Below are 15,893 nucleotides of genomic sequence, written 5' to 3'. Positions count from 1 at the left end.
TCCTCTGTCTTTACAAAGCAGACGGCAAATGACGCTTATGAGACTTCCTTCCTCTTCACATCATTAATATGCACAATGAGCCACAGGTCTGTAAAGACTGAAGTTAGAACAAAGTTGTGTTAGTCTGCAAACTTTAAAATGTTAATAAACTTCATAGAGACACAGAGAGATGAGTTATGTGCTCTGTTAGTAACAACACTGGAACTAAAACATCATTTTATCAGTCATTTAAATAAGAAAAGAAAAAAGCTGATGAAAGTGAATGGTGCATTGACTCAGTATCACTGCAGAGGATGAGTGAGTGAACCAAACATCAACATGTAACACACATCATCCACTGGACTGGTAGCAGCTGCTTTGGACACACACTGATGAATGGAGTCAACTGGGGGGAAACACAGAAAGTCAGACACTCACCATTCAAAAAATACTCTCACAGTGTGAGAAAACTCTCTGCATGGTTCGATAACACTGGGGGGGAAGAGAGAAAATGAGTTTGGGTTGTTTCATTTGGGTGAACTGGGCCTTTAAAGCAGACAGAAGGGGGCAGCACTCAGATGGATGAAGCCTGAACCTGCAGCTCTGAGGCTTCACGACCAGAGGGCAGGGAAACATCAGAGACACTGAACCAGGACCATGAAACAACATTTCCCATCCACCACTGATTGTTGAGTCACATCTACATTTACTTTGGCTGCTTTATTCTCACATTTAATGACTGAAGCTCTTTGCACTTTAAGTTATGGAGACCCTGGACATTTAATTCTTCAAACATCACAGCTGGAGACCATGTTCAGGAAGTGTCAATAGTTCACACTGGTGACCAACATCTTTGATGAACTGCAATGACATCAGACTCTTCAAAACAAGTCGCCTCAGCTGAACAAAAGTGTTAAAACAACGAAGCTTCACATTTATTCAACCTCCATCTGTTCTGCTTCCATGAGCGACCCCAACAAATTGAAATGTACAGCATAAAGATGAACACACATGACAGTGAAAGCTGTCTCTTTCTATATTAGTCTCTGTAGTTAGTGAATAAAACTCTATTGTGAACAATAAACCCACAAATGATTAGTTTGAGGCTGAAATGAAACCACTGTGCTCACTGTCGCCCTCTGCAGCAGTGAGAGGGAACTGAAATGATGTTGGAGTTACTGACTGTTCCTTTGAATCAGACACTGCAAAACTTGCTGTGACACTGGGATAAATTCCAGTGTGTTCAATTATCCACTGGACATGGTTTGAAAGTTGATGCTTCCAGTGAGAAGTGAATGTTCTGAACAGACTTCATTGGCTTTTTCTGCCAGAACAGCTGTGATGTGACAAAGAACATTTGAATGGAGCTACTGCACCTACAAACATCCATCCATCCATCTTCTATACCCGCTTTTCCTTGCTCAGGGTCACGGGGATCTGCTGGAGCCTATCCCAGCTCTCTCTCGGGTGGAAGGCAGGGGTACACCCTGGACAGGTCACCAGTCCTTCACAGGGCCACATATAGACACACAAAGACAGACAACCTCACACTCACTCCTACGGGCAATTTTTTTAGAGTCACCAATCAACCTAACATGCATGTTTTTGGACTGTGGGAGGAAACCGGAGTACCCGGAGTAAACCCACGCAAGCACAGGGAGAACATGCAAACTCCACACAGAAAGGCCTTGATGCGAACCCACGACCTTCTTGCTGTGAGGCAACAGTGCTAACCACTCAGCCACCATGCTGCCCCACCTACAAACAACAAATGATTATTTATGTAAATAATGAAAAGAATTGGACCCAGGATTGATCCCTGTGGAACTCCATTCATTACTGTTAGAGATGTGGACCGGACACCATCTACCTGCACGGACTGAGTTCTGTTTATTTAAACCAGCCTACTGCATGCTCTGACAATCCTATGTTTAGTAACTGTTGTGTCAGTACTGAAAGATCTACAGTGTCAAAAGCTTTGGACAGATCTATAAACAGAGCTGCACAATGCTGTTTATTGTCCAGGGCATCACTGAGATCATTCAGGACCTTTAAAGCAGCTGTGATTGTACTTTGACCTTTTCTAAAACCAGACTGAGAATTATCCAAAATGTTTGTAGATAGATAATGTTTAAGTTGATGGCTTAGCAGTGACTCCAGTACTTTTGCCAGAACAGTAAGTTTGGAAATGGGCCTGTAGTTGTTCATGTTGGTGGGGTCACCACCCTTCAATAGGGGCAAAACAAAAGCAGATTTCCAATGTAAAGGTATTGTATTTGTTGATGTTGATACAATCTTTGGCTTTTCTGTCGTCCATTAAAAATCCATCATTTTGAGTTCACAGTAAGTTTGCACCTTTGCTTTTCTCCACATATTTGTTGTCCTGTCATATTTACATTTATAACATCTTCTCTCTTACAGAGAAAATATCAGTTTTCTACAAATTAAAGGACTCTCATTTAAACCCATATCTCAATCACATATTATACATAACCATTATCTGAGGCCCACTCTGTTGTATATCATTTCAATATTAGTTTGTTTTGTCTGTCAATCAGAAAAATGAACCTGTTCCACAGCCTGGAAATACCAACCTTCCAAACACCCAGGAAACACCTGACGGGACAATTATGAAATGCTGTGCTCCTCCCATGAGTCCAAAACCAGCCACAAAACCAAGGACTCCACAAACACCTTCACTGATGTATTTCTTTATTTTGGTAGATGTAAAGAAAGTCAAATGTTTAAAAGATTACATTTTGCCAATAAGCCCCTCAAGTGTCCCGCCTGCAGATTCTGAAACTGTATTTCCCCCACGGTGGTTTGAGACCACCCAGTTTTAAACCCTTTTATTCTAACACCTGCCACAGTAACACTGTCGAAGGTCAGGACTCCCCCCAGCACTGCACTCTAACTAAATCAATGCTCAAATATCTGTATTTACACAACCAGTCTATTTGTATGACCGTACACGAGGCTCTAACCAGAGAGAGAGAGAGGAAAAAATGGAGCCTCATTCATGAACCTGAACACGTAACAACATTTCAATCAAAATGATGAGCTGAGATTGTGTAAAGGACAAAGACATTACTGGTTCCTACTCAGCTCATGGGACTGGAAATTGAAATTCACTTCATGACCTCAGATCAATAAGAAAATGTGTCCCAGTGCATTTACAGACTGATTTCTTTGAACCATATTGTTGTGGACATGTTGTCAATAGAGCCTGTCACCTCTGTCATCTCTACAGGTTCCTTCAGTTCATCTTTAAGCAACCCTCCTGCTTGTCTGCTTGGTGCTGAGCTGGGCTGACGTTGGCGTAGATGTGGTCTTCCTGGTTCCTGGTGAATTGGATGCTGGCGTAGTGAAGTTGATCCACCTGCAGAGCAAACAGAGAAGACTGTGACATTTTCCATGAGTTTGAGACTCTGGATAAACAGAACTCATGAGTAACTCTGGGAAATCACGAAGACTTTCACTGCACTGTAGCATGACATGACCATTTGCAGGTAAAAGGTGGAGTGTTGCTTCATGTCAGGGATATAAGGTTGTTGCAGTGGCCACAGTTCACCAGCAGGGGTTGCTGCATGTTCTCCAGTTTAACCGGTTAACCCTGTACCAGGAGCATCGGTTTCATTTGTTCAAGGAAAAGACGCAATTTTTCAGGTGCAGATATGAAACTGTAGTGTTTTACTTTCTGAGATGACTCCTCCTGTTCACTGAGCAGGAAAAACTCCATCCAGATGCTTTTTAAATGAAAGTTGGTTTGTACCAAAATGTGTTCCAAAGTCCAGCTGAGGCTAATATGAGGCTTTGGTCGTCCCAGTTAGACGAGAGCTGCACATTAGACAAACCTTTGAATCCATTTTCACACAGAATGAGAAGGGCTGAGAATGGCTTCATAAACACATGTTTCAGTCTTAATGTGGGCACCTGGTTATCGTTTTCAATCAGACTTGAAAAACTGTCCAACTGTCCTTTACACCTTCAGCTAAACCTGGTCAGAGTCCAGCTTCACTCTTCTTCTGCCTGTAAATAAATCCTGTTCCTTTATAAATGAACATTAGTACATTCAGTCTTTGCTTCAGAGGATTTTTCCACAGTATTTCCATGACATGTCTGAAAGGCTGCACGTTACCTTCCAGCTTTAAGAGAGCACACAGGGAAGGATGAGAGCAGAGATGTGCTAATGATCAGAGGATGTGGTTAATGTGGGTCTGCACTAAACAGTCTGCACATTACACGTCTGTCAGAGGAGTTTTCAGGTGACCAGTGACTCTGACGTCTGACCAGCAGGTTTTTGTTCGTACTGGTGCACCTGAACTCTCCTTCCTCACCTGTGCACTGTTGTCTGGCCCCCCCTCAGCCTCACACTGTTGATCCAATGACCTCCGTCTTCTGACAGGACAATAAAAGCACAAATAAACTGATGAAACACTGAACGCATGACATGGAATTGATCATCTTGTCCATAGGCAGAGTACGGTAAATATAATTACAGAGAAAATGAACTGCTGACCTAATCCACAGCAAGGCAGGAAGGAGCATGAAGGCCAGAAAAACAGCAGGGACAGTCAGTGCTACTGGAAGTTTCCATGGATCTAGAAAACAATTATCAAGATGAAACACTGGAAATTTACAGGAATTATTAGTGGGCTCCATGTAAAGTGCAAAATAACATGAGAAATAACAGCTGTGAATCTGTAAATAGAGACAACCTGCCACAACAGTCAGATGTGAGGTGGTGTTTTGACGTCCTCTTGTGTTCTGGGCTTCACAGTAATATTTCCCACTGTGTTCAGGTCTGATGTCAGTGATGTTGAAGGTCTGTCCTGAAGCTTTTGGTGACTCTTCATTCTCCTTGTACCAGGTGTAATTAGCTGCTGGGTTAGCATCACTGCTACAGGTCAGAGTCACTGAACTGCCCTCCACTATCTCAGCAGAGGGACTCACTGACACTGACAGAAGCTTTGGAGCATCTGGAGGAAAATAGAGACAAGTCTTCAATATTTGTCTGAGAGTCTGTTTTTCAGAAATAGCCAAAGTAGAGATTTTGCAACCACAAGTCAAGAGTGACACCAAAGGAGGAGCAGAAAGAAAACATCTATATTACACAACACACATGAAAAACAACATGACAAATGAATCAAACTCTGCACACACATATGATATTACAAGAGTAGACAATATACAGTAGCAACATTTAAGACTAATGACCTGTGTTATCAACTTCATCATCAGAACTGAAGTGATTTCTAATACTCACACTGGACGTCTATGGACACACTTGAAGAGTTTGACTGTCCAAGCTGATTCTCAGACCTGCAGTAATATGTTCCTCTGTCCTCAGAGCTGATGGAGGTGAACTGATAAGTCCCTTCTGGTCCATGAATCAGTGTTTGGTTCCCCTTGTACCAGGTGTAATTAGCTGCTGGGTTAGCATCACTGCTACAGGTCAGAGTCACTGAACTGCCCTCCACTATCTCAGCAGAGGGACTCACTGACACTGACAGAAGCTTTGGACCATCTGGTGAAAATATGTTTAGAAACACAACATGAGCTTTTGCTTTTAGGCCTGAACGTCCAACTGGACAATGCAGCAACAGATGGGAAGAGCAGGGATAACAGTACCACATGTACATGCAGCAGGCATGTCTGTCTATCTATCCATCCATCATAGGAGGTACAGTAACTGTGACTGATTAGTTGCAGTTTTCTACTTACACTGGACATTCACCAATAGAGGCTCAGAGTTGATCTGTCCATACTGATTCTCAGACCTGCAGTAATATGTCCCACTGTCCTCAGAGCGGATGGATGAGAACTGATAAGTCCCTTCTGGTCCATGAAGCAGTGTTTGGTTCTCCTTGTACCAGGTGTAATTAGCTGCTGGGTTAGCATCACTGCTACAGGTCAGAGTCACTGGACGTCCCTCTACTATCTGACCAGAGGGACTCACTGACACTGACTGTGGACCATCTGGAAAAGACAGATTTTTAGGAGCATTTGAAAACTTGGAGGAGATCATGTGATGAATATATTGGTTTAAACTCTCTGAACAGAGCAGTCAGGATTGACTAAAACTGCCTCGTCAACATCTGCTGCAGCTGCAACAGATGTTGAATGTGGAGAAAACAGGAATAATCTTTGTTGACCACATAAAACAAACCTGACAGATTGAAGCTCATTTTAAATAATGACCTTAATGATTTTACTCACATTTCACACTAATTAAAACATATTTTGATGTTGTCTTCCCCAGATCATTCTCAGCTGTACAGTAAAACTCTCCAGAGTCAGAGGACTGGATGGAGCTGAAGATAAGCTGTGGTTCTTTACTGAGCAGTGTGTGGTTCTTCTTGTACCAGGTGTAATTAGCTGCTGGGTTAGCATCACTGCTACAGGTCAGAGTCACTGAACTGCCCTCCACTATCTCAGCAGAGGGACTCACTGACACTGACAGAGGCTTTGGGGGGTCTGGAAGACATGTAACAACAGATTATTGTCATCAAAATAAAAAGCATGAGTTCCAGTTGGGTCCTCAACCTCACAAAACAATTCAAAAACAGAAACATCCTACTTACATTACATTAAAAACCCAATACATGATGAAGCAATTACATTATATACTTGTACACAAGATGCTTTTTTACTGTTACTAAGCCCAATCTGTTTTTTCTATTACTTTACAATCAGGTTAATCACCTTGGTTGTTTTGTAAATCTATTGTATATTATAAGTAACATGCTGTTGACATTATCCAGAGTGTAAAGAAGCCACAGATCAAACATCTTTATTTTAGTATTTGCTGTTTTATGTTTGACTCACATGTCACATGAATAAAGATGGATCCAGATGTTCTCCTTCCCAGATCATTCTCAGCTGTACAGTAAAACTCTCCAGAGTCAGAGGACTGGATGGAGCTGAAGATAAACTGTTTACTGGCTGGTTGAAGACTTGGTTTTCCATTTTTCTTGTACCAGGTGTATTTAGCTGCTGGGTTAGCATCACTGCTACAGGTCAGAGTCACTGAACTGCCCTCCACTATCTCAGCAGAGGGACTCACTGACACTGACAGAAGCTTTGGACCATCTGGAGCAGATCAAATCAATAAGAAAACATCAGGACTGATTCCTTTAGTGCAATAACTGACCAAATATACAAACTCAACACAAAATGTTTAGTGGCAGCTTCACTGCAGATCCACTCATATTGAAAAGTGTTGCTGTCATGTTAGTCTGGTTCCACATACAGAGACAGAAACTCACACACTGGAGGAGAAGGACAAGCCTCGTGTTCTTTTAAAGCACATGAGATGTTGTCTCCAGGACCAAACCGGCCTTTATAAGAGGCTGATTCAACATCTGGGACTTTCTGTCCATTTTGAAACCAAACGTATGTGAGACCACCAGCTGGACTGTCACTGCTGAGACACTTCAGCTCTGCCTCAGTATAAGACTGGAGGACTGTTACTCTGGTCACCTGCACCTGCAGAGCTGCTGGATATGTGACAAGGAACCAACAGTGTCACTGGTTAACAGTAAAAACACACAGGTATAAATAATCAGTTAGTGAAAATGATGAATTTCACAATGAATGATTGTGTTGATCAGCACCTGTGACAGTCAGAGTTGTACCAGGTAAACTACTCCTCCATTCAAAGCCTGGTGTTTTGAATGTGAAGTGATACTGGGCTGAATCTGTCTCTCTCAGGTCAGTGATTCTCAGAGTGGAGCGTCCTGTCTCTGGGTCAAGGACCTGAACACGACCTGCAAACTGGGACTCTTCACTAAGGTCCACAGGTTGTGAACGTGTCCTCCAATTATGTTGACGTCTGAACCAGAATTTAGACTGAATGTCTTTATCATGACTGTTGTAAGTACAAGAAATGTCCACTGATGATCCTTTGACTGCACAGATGCTTCTGTCAGTGTAAGTCACTCTGTTGCAGCTTTGACCTTTGACACCTGAAAGATAAACCAGCTCAAAGAACAAAAAATGGTGCTTCAACAGAAATAGTACAATGACTTAGTTAAAGGCTCCATGTCCATGACATGTTAGAAGAAGACTGAAGTAAACTCACAGACTGAAGGAGAGGGGAAACACTCATGTCCTTTTACAGCACAGGAGTAGCTGTCTGCTGAATCAAAGTATTGGTCCAAAGTAGGAGTTTCTTTGATCTTCAGTCCATTTTTGTACCAGATGTGGGAAGGACGACCAGGCAGGAAACGACGACTGTGACATGTTAGTTCTGCCCAGGAAGGATAGAGGACAGGGGAGGGTTTGATCACCTGCACCTGGAGTCCAGGGCCTGCAAAGACAGAAACTGTCAGCTCACATAAACACACACATGTTCACTGAGAGTTTTCCAGGAACAACAGATTTTGTCATTTGGACAAACCTTCAGATGAAGATGTGACAGTCAAAGTGACTCCAGGTGAACCAGTATAATGTCCACTTTGTTTGTTTGTGATGAACCTGAACTTGTACTGAGCTGAGTCTGTGTCTCTCAGGTCTCTGATTGTCAGAGTGCAGGTTTTACCTTTACACTGATACTGAACACGACCTGAATACTCTGACTGAGTCTTCAGATCCACTGGGTCTGTATTAGTCCATTTAGTAAACCAGAATGTTTCCTGAACTCTAACATTAGATGGTTATGTGTAGGTGCAGCGTATGTTCACTGTTGATCCTTTTATGGCACAGATGTCAGTAGCAGTGTAAGTCACTCCCCAGCCATCCTGAGCCTGCACCACTGTAACACAGAGCACATCAGCAAACATCATCAAATTAGTAACTTCAGTTAATCAGACAAATTGTATCATAGCACCAATATGATCTGGGGGAAAAGTAACTTGTACAAGGTTCAAAATCCTTCATTATCTGAAGTTAATCATCAGGCCTCAATAGAACCACAGCTGATGTAGAATATAGACATTTATAAGGTGATCAGATGCAGGAAGGGTTTCATTCAGGGACTGGGAGACTGGTCGGGGTTGGGGCAAAGCTGAATGGAGCAAAGTACAGAGACATCCTCAATGAAAACCTGTTCTTCAGCTCTCAGGACCTCAGACTGGGCCGAAGGTTCACCTTCCAACATGACAACGACCCTCAGCACACAGCCAAGACAACCCAGGAAGAGGCTTAGGGACAACTCTGTGAATGTCCCAGAGTGGCCCAGCCAGAGCCCTGACTTGAACCCTGTCCAACATCTCTGGAGAGACCTGAAAATGGTTGTTCACCTAAGTGAAGTGCTGGGACTAAGTGCTGTATAATAAATGTGTTACTAATCAAACTGAGCAGTATTGAACATAGAAAAGGCTGCAGCTCTCAGTCTGTCAGCAGCAAAAAGTCTGCTCCACTTTCAACTGGACATTTACACCAAATGTCCATCAAACCAATGAGTACAGGGTTTCAGAAAGCTTTGTCTTTCACAAACCTCTCATCCACTTATTTCCACATACAGTCCAACAAACTCAGCTTCATTGCAACTTTACAAATCCCACATTTCCCCACATTCCTGTCATTTCATGCAGCCATTGTCAATGGAGATCTACAGTACCTGACACAGAGAGAAGGAAGACGACAAATCCACTGGCTGCTGCTGTTAAACTCATAGCTGCTCCTGTCATCAGTCTGTGGGACTTCAGAGACAATAAAACATGTCAGCAGGTAAATAAATGTACACAGGACGTATTTCAGTCATGTCCATAAACGACCCTACTCACATTAGAGAAGCAGGTTGTCTCTAAAGATGCCTCTCCTCTGTCTTTACAAAGCAGACGACAAATGACGCTGATGAGACTTCCTTCCTCTTCACATCATTAATATGCACAATGAGCCACAGGTCTGTAAAGACTGAAGTTAGAACAAAGTTGTGTTGGTCTGCAAACTTTAAAATGTTAATAAACCTTATAGAGACACAGAGAGATGAGTTGTGCTCTGTTAGTAACAACACTGGAACAAAAACATTCGTTTTTTAATAACTTTAATAATAAAAAGAGAAAAATCCAGTTTAAATAAATGGTGCATTGACTCAGTATCACTGCAGAGGATGAGAAAACTCTCTGCATGGTTCGATAACACTGGGGGGAAGAGAGAAAATCAGTTTGGGTTGTTTCATTTGGGTGAACTGAGCCTTTAAAGCAGACAGTGGGGGCAGCACTCAGAGGGATGAGGCCTGAACCTGCAGCTCTGAGGCTTCACCACCAGAGGGCAGTGAAACATCAGAGACACTGAACCAGGACCATGAAACAACATTTCCCATCCACCACTGATTGTTGAGTCACATCTACATTTACTTTGGCTGCTTTATTCTCACATTTAATGACTGAAGCTCTTGGCACTTTAAGTTAAGGAGACCCTGGACATTTAATTCTTCAAACATCACAGCTGGAGACCATGTTCAGGAAGTGTCAATAGTTCACACTGGTGACCAACATCTTTGATGAACTGCAATGACATCAGACTCTTCAAAACAAGTTGCCTCAGTTGAACAAAGGTGTTAAAATAACGAAGCTTCACATTTATTCAACCTCCATCTGTTCTGCTTCCATGGGCGACCCCAACAAATTGAAATGTACAGCATGAAGATGAAAACACATGACAGTGAAAACTGTCTCTTTCTATATTAGTCTCTGTAGTTAGTGAATAAAACTCTATTGTGAACAATAAACCCACAAATGATTAGTTTGAAGCTGAAATGAAACCACTGTGCTCACTGTCGCCCTCTGCAGCAGTGAGAGGGAACTGAAATGATGTTGGAGTTACTGACTGTTCCTTTGAATCAGACACTGCAAAACTTGCTGTGACACTGGGATTAATTCCAGTGTGTTCAATTATCCACTGGACATGGTTTGAAAGTTAATGCTTCCAGTGAGAAGTGAATGTTCTGAACAGACTTCACTGGCTTTTTCTGCCAGAACAACTGTGATGTGACAGAGAACATTTGAATGGAGCTACTGCACCTACAAACAACAAATGATTATTTATGTTAATAATGCAAAGAAGTGGACCCAGAATTGATCCCTGTGGAACTCCATTCATTACTGTTAGAAATGTGGACTGGACACTATTTACCTGCACAGACTGAGTTCTGTTTATTGAACCAGCCTACTGCGTGCTCTGACAATCTATGTTTACTAACTGTTGTGTCAGTACTGAATGATCTACAGTGTCAAAAGCTTTGGACAGATCTATAAACACAGCTGCACAATGCTGTTTATTTTCCAGGGCATCACTGAGATCATTCAGGACTTTTAAAGCAGCTGTGATTGTACTTTGACCTTTTCTAAAACCAGACTGAGAATTATCTAACATGTTTGTAGATAGATACTGTTCAAGTTGATGGCTTAGCAGTGACTCCAGCACTTTTGTCAGAACAGAAAGTTTGGAAATGGGCCTGTTGTTGTTCATGTTGGTGGGGTCACCACTCTTGAACAGGGGCAAAGCAAAAGCAGATTTCCAAAGTAAAGGTATTGTATATGTTTCTGTCATCCAATAAAAATACATCATTTTGAGTTCACAATAAATTTGCACCTTTGCTTTTCTCCACATATTTGTTGTCATGTCATATTTCAATTCAATTCAATTTTATTTGTATAGCGCCAAATCACAATACAATTATCTCAATGCACTTTACAAAAAACAAAAAAAAACCCAACAAATTACTTATGAGCAGCACTTGGCGACAGTGGAGAGGAAAACTCCCTTTAATGGAAGAAAAAAACTTCAGCAGAACCGGGCTCAGTTCAGGCGGCCATCTGCCTCTACCGGTTGGGGTGAGTGGATAGAGGAGAGAAAAAAACAGCAATAATAAACAACAAATAGATACTGCAGGTTGGTGGGACCAGTAACTGCACATCAGTGATATATAGCTCCAGGATTTATATTTATAACATCTTCTCTCTTACAGAGAAAACATCAGTTTTCTACAAATTAAAGGACTCACATTTAAACCCATATCTCAAACACATATTATACATAACCACTATCTGAGGCCCACTCTGTTGTATATCATTTCAATATTAGTTTGTTTTGTCTGCCAATCAGAAAAATGAACCTGTTCCACAGCCTGGAAATACCAACCTTCCAAACACCCAGGAAACACCTGACGGCACAATTATGAAAAGCTTTGCTCCTCCCATGAGTCCAAAACCAGCCACAAAACCAAGGACTCCACAAACACCTTCAGTGATGTATTTCTTTATTTTGGTAGATGTAAAGAAAGTCAAATCCTTAAAAGATTACATTTCGCCAATAAGCCCCTCAAGTGCCCTGCCTGCAGACTCTGAGGCTGTTTTACCCCCACGGTGGTTTGAGACCACCCAGTTTTAAACTCCTTTATTCTAACACCGGCCACAGTAACACAGTCAAAGGTCAGGACTCCCCCCAGCACTGCACTCTAACTAAGTCAATGCTCAAATATCTGTATTTACACAACCAGTCTTTTTGTATGACCGTACACGAGGCTCTAACCAGACTGGACTTCACACCAGGTCTTCCTGCTCCTCTGAGAGGTTTGCCTGAGCTGCAGCGACGGGCGTCAAGGCTGAGATGTTTGGATAATCAGGCCCAGAGTCAAACTGATGGAGAGAGAGGAAAAGATGGAGCCTCATTCATGAACCTGAACACGTATTTAACAACATTTCAATCAAAATGATGAGCTGAGTTTGTGTAAAGGCCAAAGACATTACTGGTTCCTACTCAGCTCATGTGACTGGAAATTGAAATTCACTTCATGACCTCAGATCAATAAGAAAATGTGTCCCAGTGCATTTACAGACTGATTTCTTTGAACCATATTGTTGTGGACATGTTGTCAATAGAGCCTGTCACCTCTGTCATCTCTACAGGTTCCTTCAGTTCAGCTTTTAAACACAAAGTTTTCTTCTTCCTGGATTGAATCCAACAACAACAAATGTGAAAGTGAACAAACTGGAATTCATGACTTTAAGACTAAAGGACGTCTGAAGAAGGAAATAAAAGAGCAGTGATGGAACTGATGGATTTTTGGTTTTACCTCATCCACAGATTCAGGACAAGCAGAGGAATCAGCATCAGGACCACCAGAGTCAACCTGATGATATTCATGATTCTTACTGACTGACCTGGAACTGGACCCCAACAGACAGGAGATCTACATTAGACTGATCAGTCATTTGTCAGCTGATACTGTCTGTTAATCAGTGTCAAGCCCCAGTCTGTTAGTGAAAACTTTAGAGGTGGTTTTGTGACTGGCAGCAGGCACAGCTGAAGAAATACGTGTGATCAGCAAGACTGGTTCCTGGTTTTAACAACATTAAATATGAATATTTGACTGGATAAGCTATTATTAGCTGTATGTTGCTTTCTAAAGAAGCTGTTTCACTCACATGTCACATGAATAAAGATGGATCCAGATGTTCTCCTTCCCAGATCATTCTCAGCTGTACAGTAATACTCTCCAGAGTCAGAGGACTGGATGGAGCTGAAGTTAAACTGTTTACTGGCTGGTTGAAGACTTGGATTTCCATGTTTCTTGTACCAGGTGAAATTAGCTGCTGGGTTAGCATCACTGCTACAGGTCAGAGTCACTGAACTGCCCTCCACTATCTCAGCAGAGGGACTCACTGACACTGACAGAAGCTTTGGGGGATCTGGAGGAAAAGAGATTCTCATTACAATGAGACATATGTTCATAAAAAGTCTGTTTTAGCTGTTCATTAGAGACAATAAAACACTCAGACAATTAAAAGATTATTTTGGTCTTGTTTTTATAATTTCATTATGACCTAAATCCCTGTCTGAAGTTCTGGGACCTGCCGCCCAGGTAGTCTGTGTCTTTGATTAGGACGGCTACTAGCAGGGATGGATTCATTTCTGTCACTATGTTCTGTAGAAGGACAAGTCTATGTCCTTGGTCACTTCCTCTTTACCGTCTACACATGACAACCAGAACCCTGGGTGTGAGACTGCAGCGGCAGTTCACTCCTGATTCCTCCTGTACAGAATCCAAGGATTTACCTGGTCCTCACCAGGGCTGGAAGCTCTCCCAGCCAGACTCCTCCAAACTAGCCAAGAATGAGCTGCCTACCTGGTGCTCAACCTCCAGTTCTTTGTTCATTACACTGGTTAAACAAGACGTCCACATTAAATGGCCTATAACATGTTGTTTATTCAGGAACACTGGAACAACAAATTCAACATGTTGTCAGACCTGACCCCCCTATTAGTCTGTGTCTCTCTCATTATTATCACATGTTGAAACAGTAAATTAGTGTTTTGATGTGACAATGCTGTGGTTTTATGAAACTTTACCAAGTGGTGTAAACTCACACACTGAGGCAGAGTGGTATTTCTCATGTCCTTTGAAAGCACAGTAGATGTTGTCTCCATCATAGATCAGGCCTCTGTAAGGATTTGGTCCCTGTCCTACTTCCTGTCCATTGTTGAACCAAACCAAAGAAGGATGTCCAGCTGGACTGCAGCTGCTGTGACACTTCAGCTCTGCCTCAGTGGAAGACTGGTGGACTCTTCTTATTCTGGTCACCTGAACCTGCAGAGCTGGACATTAGAAAAAAACATTAAGGGCACTGGTCACTAAAGACTCAAAACACAAATACAAAGTCACAGTGTGACAAAGTGAACTAGTAGAAATGTCTCATCTTAAGACTGGTGGGGACGTATCCAACTGCTGATGATGGCTGCAGTTTGACTCAAGTCTTAGCTTTTGATTTCTGCATGTAAATATCAGCATTTACTCATTTTCTGTAACAGTTTTTCTGCTATAAGACATTATGTAGTCACAGTTTGAGAACGTGAGTTATTTGCTGGATAACAACATTAATGTCATATACACACATAAAGTATAACATAATCACTGGTCAAATGCAATTGACTTTTCCCCTTTAAATATTTATTAGTGTGTGTTGATCAGCACCTGTGACAGTCAGAGTTGTACCAGGTAAACTACTCCTCCATTCAAAGCCTGGTGTTTTGAATGTGAAGTGATACTGGGCTGAATCTGTCTCTCTCAGGTCAGTGATTCTCAGAGTGGAGCGTCCTGTCTCTGGGTCAAGGACCTGAACACGACCTGCAAACTGGGAGTCTTCACTAAGGTCCTCAGGCTGTGAGGGACTCTGCCAACGACCACTACGTTCAGGACTGAACCAGAATTTAGACTGAATGTCTTTATCATGACTGTTGTAAGTACAAGAAATGTCCACTGATGATCCTTTGACTGCACAGATGCTTCTGTCAGTGTAAGTCACTCTGTTGCAGCTTTGACCTTTGACACCTGAAAAATGAAATATGTTTTAGACGATTTAAACCAGAATTAGTGCTGCAACATGAATGAGTTTCCAAATTTCATCCAGTAGTTGTAGAGTTTGTTTCACTAAACAGTAAAGTCTCAGCCTTTTATTCACCGTGGGTGTGACCAACATCATATGATTCATACTCTGTTTTCTCTCAATACATTTTAATCCCAACTGCTCTAATAGTAGTTGAGATATTTCAGTCTGGGTCAAAGTGGTGAACTGCCATTTCTACAGAAATGCTACCAGCACAGCTAAAATCCATCCAGTATACAGTATTGTAGTTGGGTTGTAAGTCTCTGCTAAATGACATTAAGTTGGTGGAAGGCTCTGGTGGAAACTCACACACTGAAGGAGATGGGAGATGTTCATATGTTGCTACAGCACAGGAATAGCTGTCTGCAGAATTAAAGGAGCCTGAATAATAAAAATAAAATGATCGTTTCTGTGAAGTTTTCTGTCCATTCTTGTACCAGACATAAGAAAGACGACCAGGCAGATCACACCTGCTGTGACAGTCCAGCCATGATGAATATGAAGATGGTTTGACCTGGAGATCTGGTTATGTGGAAAAAGAAGAGGAACAGAGCAGAAATTTAGATTTAACAACATACACAC

General features: G+C 42.0%; 1 protein-coding gene and 1 long non-coding RNA gene across 3 annotated transcripts in view; both read right to left on the bottom strand.

Annotated features, from left to right (window-relative positions):
• Nucleotides 1-3,641: 3,641 nt before the first annotated feature.
• Nucleotides 3,642-15,893, bottom strand: part of LOC113128693 (sialoadhesin-like) — a 34,707-nt gene continuing 22,455 nt past the window's right edge. For both annotated transcript variants that reach the window (XM_026304194.1, XM_026304193.1), the window contains 7 exons: nucleotides 15,621-15,833; nucleotides 14,900-15,256; nucleotides 14,296-14,523; nucleotides 13,353-13,616; nucleotides 6,808-7,071; nucleotides 4,499-4,580; nucleotides 3,642-4,377 (listed from right to left, as the gene is read on the bottom strand). In XM_026304194.1, the coding sequence (XP_026159979.1) occupies nucleotides 4,218-4,377; nucleotides 4,499-4,580; nucleotides 6,808-7,071; nucleotides 13,353-13,616; nucleotides 14,296-14,523; nucleotides 14,900-15,256; nucleotides 15,621-15,833 (1,568 nt within the window). In that variant the 3' untranslated portion in view covers nucleotides 3,642-4,217. The remainder of the gene's footprint in view (nucleotides 4,378-4,498; nucleotides 4,581-6,807; nucleotides 7,072-13,352; nucleotides 13,617-14,295; nucleotides 14,524-14,899; nucleotides 15,257-15,620; nucleotides 15,834-15,893) is intronic.
• Nucleotides 7,770-10,017, bottom strand: LOC113128703 (uncharacterized). The gene is made up of 5 exons (XR_003295533.1): nucleotides 9,708-10,017; nucleotides 9,542-9,623; nucleotides 8,381-8,734; nucleotides 8,063-8,290; nucleotides 7,770-7,946 (listed from the first exon to the last, which is right to left on the bottom strand). It is a non-coding gene; the product is annotated as an uncharacterized LOC113128703 (long non-coding RNA).

This window comes from Mastacembelus armatus, chromosome 1 (assembly GCF_900324485.2).
Source record: "Mastacembelus armatus chromosome 1, fMasArm1.2, whole genome shotgun sequence".
Taxonomy (NCBI): Eukaryota; Metazoa; Chordata; class Actinopteri; order Synbranchiformes; family Mastacembelidae; genus Mastacembelus; species Mastacembelus armatus.
Note: the sequence above shows the minus strand (reverse complement) of the source record. Positions and strands in the feature narration are given on the sequence as shown.